Below are 16,599 nucleotides of genomic sequence, written 5' to 3'. Positions count from 1 at the left end.
AGAAACACAGCTGGCATTTGTGTGTTAATCTTGTATCCTGCAGCTTTGCTAGATTTGTTTATGAGATATAGTCATTTTTTCTGAAAATTCTGGAAATTAGGCATTCTTGTTTTTTTCCTAATCTTAGGGGAAAAGCTTTCAGTTCTTCACCATTGTGTATGATGTCACCTGTGGGTTTTTTAAATAAATTATCTTTATCGTGTTAAGGAAGTTTCTTTCTATTCCTAATTTGCTGAGAGGTTTTATAATGAAAGTGGGTCCGATTTTATCAGATGCTTTTTCTGCATATTAACTTATAATAATCTTGTTCAGATAAATGCCAAATTAATTTTAATACTATACAAGAATTTTGTTCTTGTATAGTTCTATTCTCTCCTGCTTTCTTTGTGGTAATTCTTTTTTTTTTTTTTTTTGTCTTTTTCGTGACTGGCACTCAGCCAGTGAGGACACCGGCCATTCCCATGTAGGATACGAACCCGCGGCGGGAGCGTCGCCACGCTCCCAGTGCTGCACTCTCCCGAGTGCGCCACGGGCTCGGCCCTTTTGTGGTAATTCTTTATTAGTCAGGGTTCTCCAGAGAAACTGAACCAATAGGGGATGTGTGTGTGTGTGTGTATGCTTGTGTGTGTGTGGCTGTAAAAGAGATTTATTTTAAGGATTGGCTCACATGATTATGGAGACTGGCAAGTTCAATATCTGCAGGGTGAGGGCTGGCTGGTTAGTTCAATTGGTTAGAGAACAGCCTTGTAACAACACCAAGGCCAAGGGTTCAGATCCCCATACCAGCCAGCAACACACACACACAAAATCTACAAGGTGAGCCAGCAGGCTGGAGACTCATGGAAGAGCTCATGTTGTGGGTCAAGTTTGAGTTTATCCTACTTGGTGTTCCTTGGGATTCTTGGATGTGTCAGTTAATGTTTTTCATCAAATTTGGGGAATTTTTGTCCAGTATTTCTTCAGATATCCTATTCTCCTCTCCTTCTGAGACTGTGAATATTTATATGTTGGTATGCTTGATGGTGTCTCACAGGTCTCAAAAGCTGTGCTCATTTTTCTTTTTCTTCTTCACACTGGATATAATCTCAACTGACATATTTTCTGGTTTGCTGATTATTTCTCCTGCCTGCTCAAATCTGCTGTTAAAGCCCTCTAATGAATTTTTCATTTCAATTATTATACATATCCACTCCAGAATTTCCATTTGATTCTTTCCTATTATTTCTATCTACTCGTCAATAGTTGTAAGGCATGGTTTCTTTTAGTTCTTTGAACAGTATTTAAAATAGCTGATTTCATATCTTTGTGTAGTAAGACCAACATCTGAGCTTTCTCTAGGACAGTTTCTATTGACTGTTTTTGGGGTTTTGTTTCATGCAGGTGGGTCATGCTATCCTATTTCTCAGCATACCTCATAATTCTTTGTTGAAAGCTATACATTTTAAAAAATATAATGTGGCAGCTCTGCAAATCAGAGCTCCACTCTCAGGGACTTTTGTTGTTACTGTTAGTTGAGTGATTTTTCTGGTCTACATCTGTAATCTCTGTAATCTGAACTGTGTCAAGCCACTGAAGTCTCTACTTAGTTAGCTTAGTGATCATCCAATGACTAGACAGAGATTTCTTTAAAAGCCTCAAATCTCTTCTGCCCCTGCAGTGAGTGCTGGGTGACTTTCACAGTTACCATGGTGGCAAGGTACAGGTGTCACAGTGCTACAGAGCTGGAGAAAGGGGAAGGCTGTGGAGCAAGTGAAAACACTACAGAGCTCGCTGTTCTTACCCAGATTAGCCAATTTTCTTGAATAAATGCTGCAAGCCTGTGGTTAGTTTCCACAGATCTAAAAAAAATTGATTATGAACATTTTTGACAGTGTTCCTGCTGCTTTTATGAAGGAACAGATTTTTGGAAGTCCTTATTATGTCATTCAAGAGGTACTTTATGAGGAGAGCTTTTGACAGTCTAGCAGTTTCCTAGGTGGACAGTGATTAGAGTCTAGAACCCACTAAGGGTGGATGACACTAGAGAACCTCTGTCATTTTGGATTGGCGTCCTAAAGATGTGACACAGTAAGAATAATGGAAAATGAGAGGTGTATAGGCCCTTATAGTAAACTACAGCTCACCTTTGAATTATGTCAGTTCCTCAAATTAAAGATGATGACCCAGAGTACTAGTGTTCCCCAGTTTGTCAGAGTGCTAATACCCCAGGCACTTGGAAGAAACAAACCTAAATCTTCTCTTTAATCTTTGGGATTAAAATATAGAATTAGATACTGTTGATAGGTACACAACTTTGTGAATATACTAAAAACTACTGAATTGTACACTTTAAAATGATGGATTTGGCTGACTGGTTAGCTCTTTTGGTTAGAGTGCGGTATTTTAACACCAAGGTCAAGGGTTCAGATCCCTGTACCAGCCAGTTGCCTAAATAAATAATTTTTTTTAAGGTGAATTTTATGGTACGTGAACTATGTATCAATGTTTTTAAAAAACAAAGGGGAGATTAAAAGATTCCCAGATAGGGAAAAACTGGAAGAATTTGTCATTAGCAGATCTGTCCTACAAGAAATACCAAAGGGAGTTCTTTAGGTTGAAATGAAATTACACTGGTCAGTAACTTGAATCCACATGAAGGAATAAGTGTCACCAGGAAAGGTAACTACAGAGATAAATTTAAGACAACAGTAATGTATTTTTGTTAGTAATTTTTCTTTAAGAAACAACCGTGTAAAGCAGTAATTATAAATCTCGTCGGATGTGCATAAATTTGCATCTACAGATGCAACAAATTCCATTTCAAAAGTAAAATTATTTTTTTGCAGGAACGGACAAGCTGATTTTCAATTTATATAGAAATGCAAAAGACCCAGAATAGTCACTGTTGTCTTGAAAAAGAACAAAGTTGAAGGTCTCACACTTTTTGATTTAAAAACTTACTACAAAGCTAGAGTAAACAAGACAGTATGGTAGTGGCATAGAGACAGACTTAAAGATCCACAGAGTAAAAATGAGAGTCCAGAAATAAACCCATGTGTCTGTGGCCAGCTGGTTTTCAACTAGGCCATTCACTGGGGGAAAAAATAGTCTTTTCAACTATTCTTTGTGCAGGGACTACTGGATATGCAAATGCAAAAGAATGAAGTTCTCGGGCTGGCCGTTTAGCTCAATTGGGAGAGCATGGTGCTGGTAACACCAGGATCAAGGATTTGGATCCCCATACTGGCCAGCTGCCCCCCCCCAAAAAAAAGAATGAAATTCTCTACCTCATACAATATACAAAAATTAACTCCAAATGGATCAAAGATCTACATGTAAGATGTAAAACTATAAAACTCTATACAATAACATAGATATGCCATATTTCAGGCAACAGTTTATTAGATATGACACTGAAAGCACAAGCAGCCAAAGGAAAAATAGATAAATTGGACTTCATCAAAATTAAAGACTTTTATGCTACAAAGGACACTATCAAGAAAGTTAAGAGATAACCCATAAATTGGAAATCATTCATCTGATACATCTTCTAAGAGTCTAGTGTCCAAAATATATAAAGAACTCTTATAACTCAAGGAGAAAAAGGCAACCCACTAAATATCATTAGTCATTAGGGAAATGGAAATCAAAACACAATGAGATACCACTTCACACTAAACCAGATAAAGACATTACAAGAAAGGAAAACTACAGACCAATATTTCTTAGGAGCATAGATGCAAATCCTCAACAAAATATTAGCAAAGCAAATCTAACAGTGTGTAAAGAGAATTACACCATGACTTTATTAAGTTGAATAATGCCTCTCCAAATGCATAGTTCACCTGGAACCTGTGAATGTGACCTTATTTGGAAGTAGGGTTTTGGCAGACGTAATCAAGTTATGATGAGGTAAGACTGGATTGTAATGGGCCCTAATCCAATGACTAGAAATTTGGACACAGAGACAGGGAGAACACCATGTGAAGATGCAGAGACCCACATATACAGGGGTGAAGGCCACATGAAGACGAAGGGAGAGATTGGAGTGATGCAGCTGCAAGCCTGAAACACCAAGGATTGCCAGCAACCACCAGGAACTAGAAGAGGCAAGGAAGGATGCTTCCATAGTGGCATTGGAGGAAGCATGGCCCTGCTGATACCTTGATTTTGGACTTCTAACCTCCAGAACTGTGAGAGAATAAATTTCTATTGTTTTGAGTCACCTACTTTGTGGTAGTTTGTTACAGCAGCCGCAGGGAACTCATACAGCCACCAAGTGTGTTTTATTCCAGTTATGCAAGGCTGGCTCAACATTTAAAAATCACTTAATGTAATCCATTGCATGAACAGGCTAAAGAAGAAAAATCCTATGGTAAATTCAGTAGATGCAAGAAAAGCATTTGACAACCACTCATTATTTAAAAATAAAACAAAACTTCCAGCAAACTAGGAATAGAGGGCAGCGTCATCAACTTGATAAAAGATCTACAAAAAATCAACAGCAGGGCTCAGTGTTAGCTCAGTTGATTAGAGCACAGTGTCATAACACCAAGGTCAAGGGTTCAGATCTCCATACTGGCCAGCTGCCATAAACAAACAAACCAAAATCTACAGCTACAATCATAGTTAATTGTGAGAAAGATGCCATTTCTTCCCAACTCTGATTAATAGATTCAAAGCAATCCCAATCAAAATCCCAGCAAATTGTTTTCTGGATATCAACAAACTCATTCTAAGGTTTGTATAGAGAGGCAAAAGACACAGGATAGCCAAAACAGTACTGAAGAAGAAAGTTAGAGGACTGATTCTGCCCAACTTAAAAGACTTATCACAGAGCAATCAAGGTTGTGTGGTATTTATGAAAGAACAGACAAATAGATCAATAGAACAGAGTAGAGAGCCCAGAAATAATCCACACAAGTATAGTCAAGTGATCTTTGATAAAGAAGCCAAGGCAATTCAATGGAAAAATGAGTCTTTTCAACAAAAGGTGCTGGAACAACTGGCCATCCACATGCAAAAAAATAAATTTATACGCAGGCCTTATACATTTCATAAAACTTAACTCAGATTGTAGACGTATACTTTACATGTAAAAGTATAAAACTTCTAGAAGATAACAGGAGAAAATCTAAGTGGCCTTGGTGATTACTTTTTTTTTTTTTTTTTACATTGTCAGGACACCTCAGAGAAGTGAAGCTTGTTTGAAAATCATGCTTGCTCAATGTGGATTTATTTATTTATTTTTGGCAGCTGGCCGGCAAGAGGAACCAAACCCTTGACCATGGTTGTTACAAAGCAGCGCTCTAACCAACTGAGCTAATCAGCCAGCCATTACTATTTAGATACAATAGCAAAAGCACAAATCCATGAAAGAAAAAATTGGTAAGGTGGACTTTATTACAATTAAAAACATCTGCTCTAAGAAAGACACTGTTAAGAGAAGGAAAAGATAAGCCACCAACTGGGAGAAAATATGTGTAAAGCACATATATGATAAAGGACTGTTATCCAAAATATACAAAGAACTCTGGCAGTTTCTTAAAAAGTTAAACATAGATTTACCATATGCCCCAGCAATTCTGGTTCTAGGTATGTGCTAGTACCCCCCAAAATTGAAAACATACGTCCACATAGAAACTTGTACACAAATGTTCATAGCAGCATTATTCATTTTGGTCAGAAATGAAAACAATCCAAATGTCTGTGAACTGATAACGGACAAACAAAATAGGATTATATCCATGCAATGGAATATTCTGCAAAAAAAGGAATGAAGGCCTGAGACTGCTACAACATGGGTGAACCGTGAAGACGTTATGCTAATTGAAATTATTTAGACACAGAAGACTGCGTATTATATGATTTTATTTGTTCAGTGTAGGCCAATCCATTGAGACAGAAAGTACATTACTGGGTTCTAGAAGTTGGAGGGGGAGGCAGTAGGGAGTGACTGCTAATGGATATGGGATTTCCTTTTAGGATGATGAATATATTCTAAAATTAGTGGTGATAGTTTCAAAATTACGAAGAATGTAAAAACCTTTGAATTGTGTACTTTAAAAGGGTGATTTTTATGGTATACTGAATTGTATCTCAATAAAGCTTTTCAAAATAAAAAGCACTCCTCAACCTCATAGCTTTTTAGGTACTTTTGTGGAATTAGCAAACACTGCCAGGAGAAAATAGCTTCAGGGGTGATGTCATCAAGTTGGCAGAAAGGACGATCCCCAGTGTCACTCTCTCCCACAATTGACCAATTTACAACAATTAAAAAGCAAAAACTGCCAACCTGGGACTGCTGGAGCTCAGGAGAAGAGGTGGAGAGACCTGCAGAGTTCATGAAGGAGGGAGAAGCCGTGGCGAGAGGAAGAAGAAACTGCTCTGGCTGTTTCAAGCCCCAGCCATGTCAGGGCCAGCCCTGTGAGAGGTGGGAAGAAGCTGCAGCACACGGAGCAGGAACCAGTAAAAGCCTCAGCTGAGCCCTTTGCATGAAGTTGCCTGGAGTGTGCAGGGGAGAAGAGGGCCTTGGAGTGCACCATACCAGCCCCGAGGCCAGCAAGACCACTGACAGGGCTCCTGTGGACCCACATAGGAGCAAGGAGATGCAGCTGACCAGAGAAAGGAGCTAACCAAAGGCCCTTGAGTCATTGCGAGGGACCCACACACAGCCTACTGCACAAGAAGCATTTAGAGTGCAGGAGGGAGTCTGGCCCACCAGGAGAACACTGGGGTGCAGTGTCGGCAGGTGATCTGCTTTCTGATTGGCACAGGCCCACTCAGTGGAGACTGGTCAGGGAGATAGAACTGCAGGGGGCACAGTTTGCTGGGAAGACTCAGTTCCGAGCCAGAATTTCCACACAGCCCAGGTGTATCTGACCTAACAAGACCTAGAAGTGATTAAAAGGCCATCAGATAAAATCTGGTCTGCACAAAAAGCCTTCCCCAGAGAATCAGCATCAAAGCAGCAACTTAGCTCAACCACAGGGCTCAAGTGCTGGTCCCCACAGGAAGTTCCCCCAGTTCTGGAATTAACCAAAACCACAGACCAGAGACAAAGCTCTGATATTAACCAGTAAAGGTCTGACACCTCCAAGAACACCTATAGAACTAAGAGGTAGCAGTCTCCTCAAATGCCAAGTCATCAATGTAAAGACGCAAAGATCAAGAAAGAACAGAGAAACATGACACCAACGCAGGAAACAAATGAAGCACCAGCTGTAGACCCAGAGAACAGTGGATTTCTGAAATTTCTGGATTAGTAAAGTTGGATAGATATTCTTCTGCATTTAGTGTGTTGTGATATCACACATCATTTACTCTCTGGAAAATTCTATCGTATATTTGTGAAACAGAGAATATAAGAAAGGCAAGTAAGGTGGTGGTAATATTATAAAAACAATTTTGACCTTGTGGACTCCCTGAAAATGAATCCTTGGGGGCAGAGGAGCAAGATGGGTTTCCCCAGAGCACGTGCTGGGAATCCCCACTGAAGCCCATACCGTGCATCTGAGCTCCTGGACCACATATCCAACTGCTTACTTGGCCTCTCTACTTGGATGTCTCATGGGCCACTCAGGCCTAATGTGTGAGTCCCAGCATCAGTGTTTCCTTCCCCTCTGGTGTGAAAATCAAAACAAGCTGTATTCTTGACACTTACCTCTGCTTTATCTCTCATGAATGATTAGTCACCACCTATTGAGTTGATCTGATATTTGGCCTGAGCTTTAAGAATGTTGAACTCAGCTTTGGTTAATGCAACCCCTGTTGCTGTGTTGCTGCTGATGTGGCAGAGGCTGCTGAGGGCCTAGACTGTTTTTGACCTGTGTTTGACCCTAGGGCAGGAAGGGAGTGGGCCAGGGTATCACCTTTGCAATCAGAAGTTCCAGGCACCTGTGGAATATGTGAGACTGTGTGAGTTCTTTCTGCTTTTAAGTTCCAACTTCACTTGCCTTTTCCCAGCAGAATTGGGAGGAGGTTGGGGTGGAGAGCTATCTTGAGCCAGTAATTATTGTTTTGGGGGATCTTCCAGACTCCAGCCTACTTTTCCTGCACCCATCATTGCCAATAGCTTGTCTGGTCTCTTCTTGACCTGCTTAGCCCTCCCCTTCCTCCTGCCCATACTCCTGGCATTTGCCCCTGGGAAGTTTCAGAGGTTCCCTGCTCACCTGTGAAGGCTCCTCACCCTGATAAAGTCGGTTTATGAAGGCTTTCTTGCATCTGCTGGTCTTAAGTAGTCCCATAAATAATTGTTATGTTATTTTTATTTTTCTGGTGTTACCCTGGGAATGAAGGTTTTCTGTGTCTTTTAACATCCTAAAGTAGGAGTGATCTCCTAATATTCATTCTTCTTATTCTTCAATCTGTTTTGTGCTTTGGTGCCAGAGTAATCTTTTAAAAGTGGGACTGATCAAATAAGTTGGTTTCCACTCGTTTACTTTACCTCTTGTCTAGTCACAATCTAGGCCTTTTCTTCTTTGCTGCCCAAATTTTCTGCTCATTCTTTCATTACACCCTCTTCTGACATGCTTCTCCCTCCAGGGAACAAACCTGTTACATTCCTTTGTTCCCATAGCATTGTACTGATACCTTTATTATGCTATTTATAATGTATTGAGGGAATTTGCTTTATCTGTATTTCTCCCCAGTTCTAATTTGAGGTCCATGATGATTTGGGTGGTATCAAAATAATTTTTTAATTTTCTGAGACAAGCACAGCGGGTCGTATGTAGTGGGCATTAAATATGTGTTCCATGACTGAATGGAACCACATGTGAAAAAAAAATCTCAAACATTCAGCAAACGTGTATTGCCTACTCGACTATTGCCACTGTCCTCAGTGCTGGGACTAACTATCGAGATGACTGTGCACAGACCTGCTTCCAGGGGACGCCTCACTTACTGTTTCACGTATTGACGGAGTTCTCAAGTGGTTTTATAACATCATTTCACAGTTACGTTTCCATCTTGTGATTTGTCTTAGATCCTGACCCCTCCTTAGACCATAGTCTTATAATTTATGAAATGAGGAGAATAGACTAGATGACCTAGAAAATTGTTGATTATTTCTAGATTTTTCAGCTCCTTGACAACTGGAACCATGTCTTTCAGTTCTGTGTGAAGCTTACATAGGACTGAGTTGCCTCACAGTGCTTGGTTGGTGCATGTTGAAAGAGGTGGTGTCTGTGAATGCTTTAGCAGAATTTGATTTCTGTTTTTCACTTCATTGATTTCATTATGTCCCTTCTCTGTGCTTTAGAATATTGACGGTCCTTGACCTGTGATGGTTCAACTTAACAATTTTTCAACTTTACGATGGGTTTATGATAGGTTTATGGGGGTATTAAATGCATTTTTGATTTATAGTATTTATGACTTACGATGGGTTTATCAGGACACAGCCCCACTGTAAGTTGAGGAGCATCTGTATCAGTGTATCCATCTTGCTCGGTCTCAGTTTTTGTGTACACCTTCTATATGTATATATGCAGGTACTTCAAAAAGTTTATGGGAAGATTTGTATTCTCTCTCTTTCTCTCTTTCTCTCTCTTTCTTTTTTTTGGCAGCTGGCCAGTGTAGGGATCTGAGCCCTTGACCTTGATGTTCGTATTATCTTTTAATTCTGTTTTTCCATGAATTTTTTGAAGTTCCCTCAACTTTATCCCTGTTACCCCTGAGAAGAAGGTGAGGTCATTTTTTTCCTCCATTGTTCAGCTGAGGAAACTGAGTCTTCGAATTCGTAGCTAAGGAGCAGCAGAATCAGACTTAGTTCCAAGTCCTGACCCCACATCCAGCGTACTTTCTGTTTCCTCATCTGTAAAGTGAACGTTTCTCTCAGATTTAATCTCCTGTTTTATCTACCTTTTTAGCACAGCGTATCATTTAGGGGTTTTGGGGAAGTAACAGAAACATGCTAACTTGAACAGAATGGGAATTGGCAAGATCCAGAGGATTGGTGAGAAGGTTGAGTCTCAAGCTGGGAGATGGACAAGAGCCAGGCCAGCCCCTGGTGTTTCTGCAGCAGGGGCCTGAAGAGGCACTGCCACTGAGGGACCAAACTCCCAACTATTTTTCATTTTCTGCTCAAGACTGAGAGCAAGGGAGGAGCATCTGTTGGCATGGCTTGAGTCATCTCCATGTCCTTTGCTTAGTGCAATGGTTCTCAACCAGGGGCAATTTTGTCCTCCCAGTGGGCTATGTCTAGAGACATTTTGGGTTATAACTGGGAGAAATTGCTACTGTCATCTAATGGGTAGGGGCCAGAGATGCTGCTAAACATCGAAGCTATAGCACACAGGAAAGCCCCCCACAGTGAAGAATTATCCAGCCTCAGGTGTCAGTAGTTGAGGAACCCTGGGTTAGGGCAAGGCACCTGGATTAATAGTCCCACTAGACTGTATTCTTTTGGAGGCAGGAGGAGATTACAGTGCTATTACCAAAAAAGGAACAGATGCTAGACAGCTAAGAAAAAGTACTATTAACTGGAGCAATCATTTTAATCTTAGGTTATAAAGATGAATTAACATGTTTGTAAGTATAGTACTTGATGTTTCTCAGAAAAAAAGGGGGCATTTATAAAATATTTGAAACTCTGAACTTAAACTTCAAAAAGATTCTAGGTGGTTATTTTTTACAAAGGTTCTTTGATATCAAATTTACATGTAGAGTAACCTATAAAGGGCAGTACATACATATTTAATTCATATTTATTTTATTTATTTTTTGATGTGCCTTATCTCTCACTAAATTCATCTTTAAACCTAATTCATAATTTAGGTCTTTGAGGGTAATTGTGAATAAAAATCTGGAATGAACCACACTCAGCTAGAATCAAAACTGTGTTAAAGCAAAGCACTTCTAGTTTAAAGCAGAACTGAACTTAATCTTTTGAACTTTTTTTTTTTTTTGCAAGTGGCTAGTACAGGGAACCTAACCCTTGATCTTGATGTTACCAACACTGCACTCTAACCAACTGAGCTAACCGGCCAGCCAACTCTCTTGAACTATTGAAGTCAAACATAACTAGAGCATAATTATATTCCCTAATGGGAAAAATATTCTTCAGACTGATTCAAGCCAGCATTTAATTTGACTTGGATCCATGGACAGTTCCCGTGGCTGTTTGCTAATTACTTAGTTACAGTAAAAATGTTTCACACTATACCAGATTGTAGGATAGTATGAGGGTACTTCAAAAAGTTCCTGGAAAAATGGAATTATAATATGAATCTTTCTGTGAATCTTTTGAAGATCCCTCACATTTAGTAAAGGACCCTCTCACTTATCAGCAACTTTGGATGTTACCCAGTATGTAAGAAATGTGGGAATGGTGGATCTGTGGCATGTGTGGTCATATGTTGGAATTTCTCTAACACTTCACCTTGTTCTTTGCCTAGACAGTCATTAGTGTTAAATCCAAGTAGAAAAAAGATTGACTTGGTCCATAATTTTTCTACCATTCCTTTAACGTTGGTCACACTGTTTGAAGATAAACTGTATGTATGTATGTGACTCATAACTTGCTTATTTTGCTTTCATGTTTTATAACACCTTTGCTGTGCCAGGCCTGTTGTACCATCCCAAGGAAGTCTAGAAATGATTAGAAACTTTTCTGCTGCCTTTCAGACACAGTAGTTTTCGGGCCAACTGTCAAAGGGATCTACTGCCATGTGTACAGGTGGTATAGTTTGAGTGCGCCTCTCACTGACTGTGGCCCTCAGCCCCAAGGCCCATGAGTCACCTCACCCAGAGTGTTGTTGCAGGTGAACCACTGTCTACCAGAGAAGATCGTGGTGTACCGTGATGGAGTGTCTGATGGCCAACTAAAGACAGTTGCCAACTATGAGATTCCTCAACTACAGAAATGTTTTGAAACTTTTGAGAATTATCAGCCCAAGATGGTGGTATTTGTAGTTCAGAAGAAAGTCAGCACCAGTCTGTACCTGGCTGCCACTGAGCACTTTGTGACTCCTTCCCCTGGGACAGTGGTAGATCATACAATAACGAGTTGTGAGTGGTAAGTGGGCAAAAAACATGGTATTTGAGGAAGAAAGGGTGGAGAGGTTATCTGTTTCCTGGGTATTGGAATGGGGAGGTTGCTTGGGAGGTGTGGAATGCAATCCTCAGAGATTGTATGGTTAAAAAAATAAAGCTTTAAAAAACTAATAGCAGCAGCAGCAGCAACAAAGCTTTTACCTCTTATGTGTAACATATTGATAAATTCTTTTCCTAAGATAATGCATGCTGAACCTTCTACACACAGATAAGGGAGTATCTACCATGATCATTATTATTATTGTTATTATTATTATTATTATTATTGGCGACTGCTGAGTAACAGGGATCTAACCCTGGACCTCTGGACCTTTAGGTTATCAACACTGCCATTCTAACCAAGTGAGCTAACTGGCCAGCCATAGCACCATTTTTAAATAGCCTGTTAAGTCAATAGACCTGGGTTCTAATCCTGATTTGGTCCCTGTGTATCTTAGATCTAGTCGTTTGACTCTTTTGAGCCTTTGGTGAAGGAACTAGAATGATCTCCCAGATCCTTTTCAGCTCTATGTGGCCAAATTCAACCATATCATTAATTCGTGCTTTTTCCTTAGGGTGGATTTCTACCTTGTTGCCCATCACGTACGGCAGGGCTGTGGCATTCCTACACATTATGTCTGTGTTCTCAACACCGCAAACCTGAGCCCTGATCACATGCAGAGGTGAGCCCAATCAGTTACGTACCCTGTCTCGCTCTTAAGTCATTCTGGCCAGCTCGCTAAGGTGGGCTCCCTGCTCACACCCAGATATGACTTTGACAATAATGGTATCTTTCTGAGGAATGAAAATTACTTGAGGAGCTTTAACAAAATACTGATGCCAGGCTTCATCCACAAGCATTCTGAGACATTTGTATTTTTAAAAACCGCTCCCGATGATTATGATATAGAGCCAGATTTGAGACTCAGTGTCTTGAGTTCAGACTGTACAGATACTCTGCTGGCATACTTAAGCTTCTGTAGCCTTTTCTTATGGATGAAAGAGATGTTCCTTTTGTGGTGTTTTTCTTGTTGTGATATAAAAATAGGGAGATGCTTATGGTGTGGGGATTTACCCATGTCCTCTGACTTACAAATAGCAGAAAGAGAAACATTCTGCTTAAAAACAATGACTCCAAAAAGCTGCATCGTGTCTTGCTCAGTTTTTCAATTTGCTGGAGAGTACACTGTGCGTTATGTCCCCAGGTTGAAGGCGGAGGGTGATAAGGATCTTATTTGCTTCTTGGCCTACAGGTTGACTTTCAAACTGTGCCACATGTACTGGAATTGGCCTGGTACCATTAGAGTTCCAGCTCCTTGCAAGTATGCCCACAAGCTAGCTTTCCTGTCAGGACAAATCTTGCATCACGAGCCAGCCATCCAGCTGTGTGAGAACTTGTTCTTCCTGTGAGTGCACAGCCTGCCTGTCAGCTGGTGAGGAAGGGTCAGACTTTTGGACTCAGCCGTGACTCTTCGAGAACCAACAGACTGAAGTGGACTTTTGTGTTGGCGTTTTCTCGTTCTCCAATTCTGTAGAATAAGATTTCTATTTTTCTTCTTTTTTTCTTTTAGACGTGGTATCACCAAGAGCAAATTTCTAAGTATCAGCTAGAAATGCTGTGCTGCCTTTTAGAGCAGCTGGCGGTAGCATGCTCCTGTGCAGATGGAATGGTTGAGTATTGGGGAACCACTAAGAGCCTCCCAAGCTAACATGAGCTGTGCAAACCTGCAGAAGTAGTGATTACACCTATAAACCATGCTTACTAAGCAGTTCTCATTTCTGGCGCCAGAGGTGATAATGAATGAAGTCATCACAAGATTCTTAAAGTAGAGAGGTACTTTATTTGGCCAACTGGGAAAGGTAATAGAAAGGCCTGTGAAGCAAAATTTTTCAAATAGATATTGCTATTGCTGGTAGGTATGAAGACGTGTCATAAAACCAGCTTGTGGTATAGTCAGGTCCTTGCTGACTTAATCTTCTCTGGGGATTAAGTTTATGATACCTATGACCTGAGTCGGATTTGAAAATGGCTTTCAGTTATTCCTTGGCCTCTTGAGAGAGTCCAGTTGAGGTTTTTTCTGTATCTTTTAGTTATGTTACACTGTATAACATGTTGATTTCTCCCCTCCCACCCAAATACATACACACACCCACGCACCCACCCTTTGCTCTTTGTAACTGATCTTCAGTAAGTTTCAGGTTTGTTTTTTTTGGCAGGGTGGCTGGCCAGAACAAGGATCAGACCCTGGACCTTGGCATTATCAGCACCACACTCTAACCAACTGAGCTAACCAGCCAGTGCCTTAGTCTCAGTTTTTGAAGTAACAATCAGAACACGGGGAAAAAAATTCAGCAGCTAGGAAGCTTCAGGATGGGTTGTGAGTTTTTATTGAATCTTTCTTCCAGGTGTGTGGCCTTCATTTCTGTTTATATATGTTTATAAATGGAATTACTCATCTTTCTTGCATAACAACCTCTTCCCGGCTGTTGGCTCACTTTGCTAGGAATTTTTCTGAATCCAGGTTAATATTTTCAGAAGTCAGCTTTGGAAAACGTGACACTCCTACCAAAGTCCAGATGTTACAGTTTAGAAAGTTGTCAACCATGCCTGTGGATTTTAGTGTTTGGGGGAAGCACTGTTTTTCTGTGGGTTTTTTTTCCCTCTCCCCCTATTTTAAAATCATCTTCTAATCCCTTCAGGCTTAATTCTATCTTATCTTGCTTTACTGGATTTTAAAAGCCAGTCTTATTTAACTTTTTCAAATTTGTTTTTTTTTTTTTTTTTTTTTGGTGATGGCAGGGAGGGGACAAGGTAACAAATACCATTTTATAAGAACAGTGTGTGAGAAGAGAAACTTTAGCTTAAAACTCCTTAGAAGAAGAAAAGCAAGAGAATTTTTAGTTAGTTGCAGCACCAGCAGAGGTTGAGGAGAGATGAGGGTTGTTGGCCTTTAAGTGTATTTCTGGTTTTGTTTGGAGTGTGGGACTCACAGGGTGAGGCTAAGACCTGAAATTTTAAAATGATGGACTCAAACAAATTGAATCACTGGTCTCTGGCTTAACAGATTAGTTTTCTAATTATCTTTAGCAGCATTTTGAATTTCTCTTTTGAAGTTGGATTTCCTAATACTCTCTTTCTCTTAGATAATCAGAACAAATACTTGAATATAATACAAAAATTTCTTCACTTTTTATTCCTAGTTTTCTTGCCTTGTTTTTTGGTTTTATTAGTGCCAAATGGTTGGGTCATGGGGTGTGAAATAAAAAGAAAATTTGTATAAATGTGTAGTTGTTTTAAAATAATGTGACTTACTTATTATATTGATACAGTTCTTGTCCTTCAGAGACCGCAGTGCTTCTTAGAGTCATTCATTTATTGCTCTGCACACAGGGTGCTACTCCAGCATTGGTACCCAGATGATTTTCTTATGGGCTGGGCAGTAAGACTTATTGGAAAAGGTACTAGCAGTCTCACTTCTGGGACAGACGAGAGAGAGAGCGAGAGAGAGAGGGAGAAAGAGAGAGAGTGTGGTGTGTGTGTGTGTGCGTGCGTGCGTGCGTGCGTGCGTGCGTGCGTGCGTGTGTGTGTGTGTGTCTTGCTTGTTTATTAGATTTCTTTTCCCATCAGACAGTTCCTATCAGCCTGAGAGCCGGAGAGCCAGCTTCCTAGCCTTCCCATCACCCACACTCTTAATGCTTGCCCTTCTTTACATATGCAGTCATGTGTCACCTAACAATGGGGATATGTTTTGAGAGATGGGTCATTAGTCAATTTCATCGTTGTGTGAATATCACAGAGTGCACTTACACAAACCTACACTGTATAGCCCACTATACACCTAGGCTATATGGTATAGCCTATGGCTCCTAGGCTGCAAACCTGTACAGCATGTTACTGTACTGAATACTGTAGGCAGTTGTAACATGAGGGTAAGTATTTGTGTATCTAAACATAGAAAAGGTACAATAAAAAATGGTGTTATGATCTTATGGGACCACTGTTTGCATATGCAGTCAGTTGTTGACCGAAACATTATGTGGCGTATGACTGTACTTTACAGTGCGTCTATAACCCTTAAAAATACCTTCCCAAAGCACCTTGGCTGCTTGCTTCACCACTACATCCCTTAAGAACACTGCAGTTTTTTATATTTATTTAGAAAATCCATTCTTAAATGATGTGGTGCTTCTTGAACTCATTCTAGAAAGAACCTAATTTCTATACAATGTTACAGGACTGTTTGTACTTGGGCAGCATTTTGTTGAATGGTGTGAAAAAAGAAAGAATTTTAGAAATGATTAGCTCTTTATATTGAAAACATTAAAATTTGGCCCTGAAATTAATTTCTCAGAGATTTGGGATTCCTGGAGAAGATCCTATTTTCTCTTTTGGGCTGTATGGCTATCTTTATGTGAGTTTCTTTTTTTTTTTTTTTTTTTTTTTCTAAAAGATGACCGGTAAGGGGATCTTAACCCTTGACTTGGTGTTGTCAGCACCACGCTCAGCCAGTGAGCGAACTGGCCATCCGTATATGGGATCCGAACCCGGGGCCTTGGCGCTATCAGCACCGCACTCTACCGAGT

The 16,599-nt window shown here is 40.2% G+C and overlaps 1 protein-coding gene across 2 annotated transcripts in view; it reads left to right on the top strand.

Moving 5' to 3' along the window:
- The window catches only part of PIWIL2 (piwi like RNA-mediated gene silencing 2), a 64,529-nt gene extending 51,104 nt beyond the window's left edge, over positions 1-13,425 (top strand). Inside the window, exons 20-22 of one of the 2 annotated variants that reach the window (XM_063087088.1) lie at positions 11,745-11,998; positions 12,591-12,698; positions 13,269-13,425. In XM_063087088.1, the coding sequence (XP_062943158.1) occupies positions 11,745-11,998; positions 12,591-12,698; positions 13,269-13,425 (519 nt within the window). The remainder of the gene's footprint in view (positions 1-11,744; positions 11,999-12,590; positions 12,699-13,268) is intronic. The other variant, XM_063087089.1, reaches the window with a different exon arrangement.
- Positions 13,426-16,599: the final 3,174 nt, after the last annotated feature.

This window comes from Cynocephalus volans, chromosome 2, assembly GCF_027409185.1.
Source record: "Cynocephalus volans isolate mCynVol1 chromosome 2, mCynVol1.pri, whole genome shotgun sequence".
Taxonomy (NCBI): domain Eukaryota; kingdom Metazoa; phylum Chordata; class Mammalia; order Dermoptera; family Cynocephalidae; genus Cynocephalus; species Cynocephalus volans.
The sequence above is the reverse complement of the archived record's forward strand: the minus strand, read 5'-3'. Positions and strand labels throughout refer to the sequence as shown.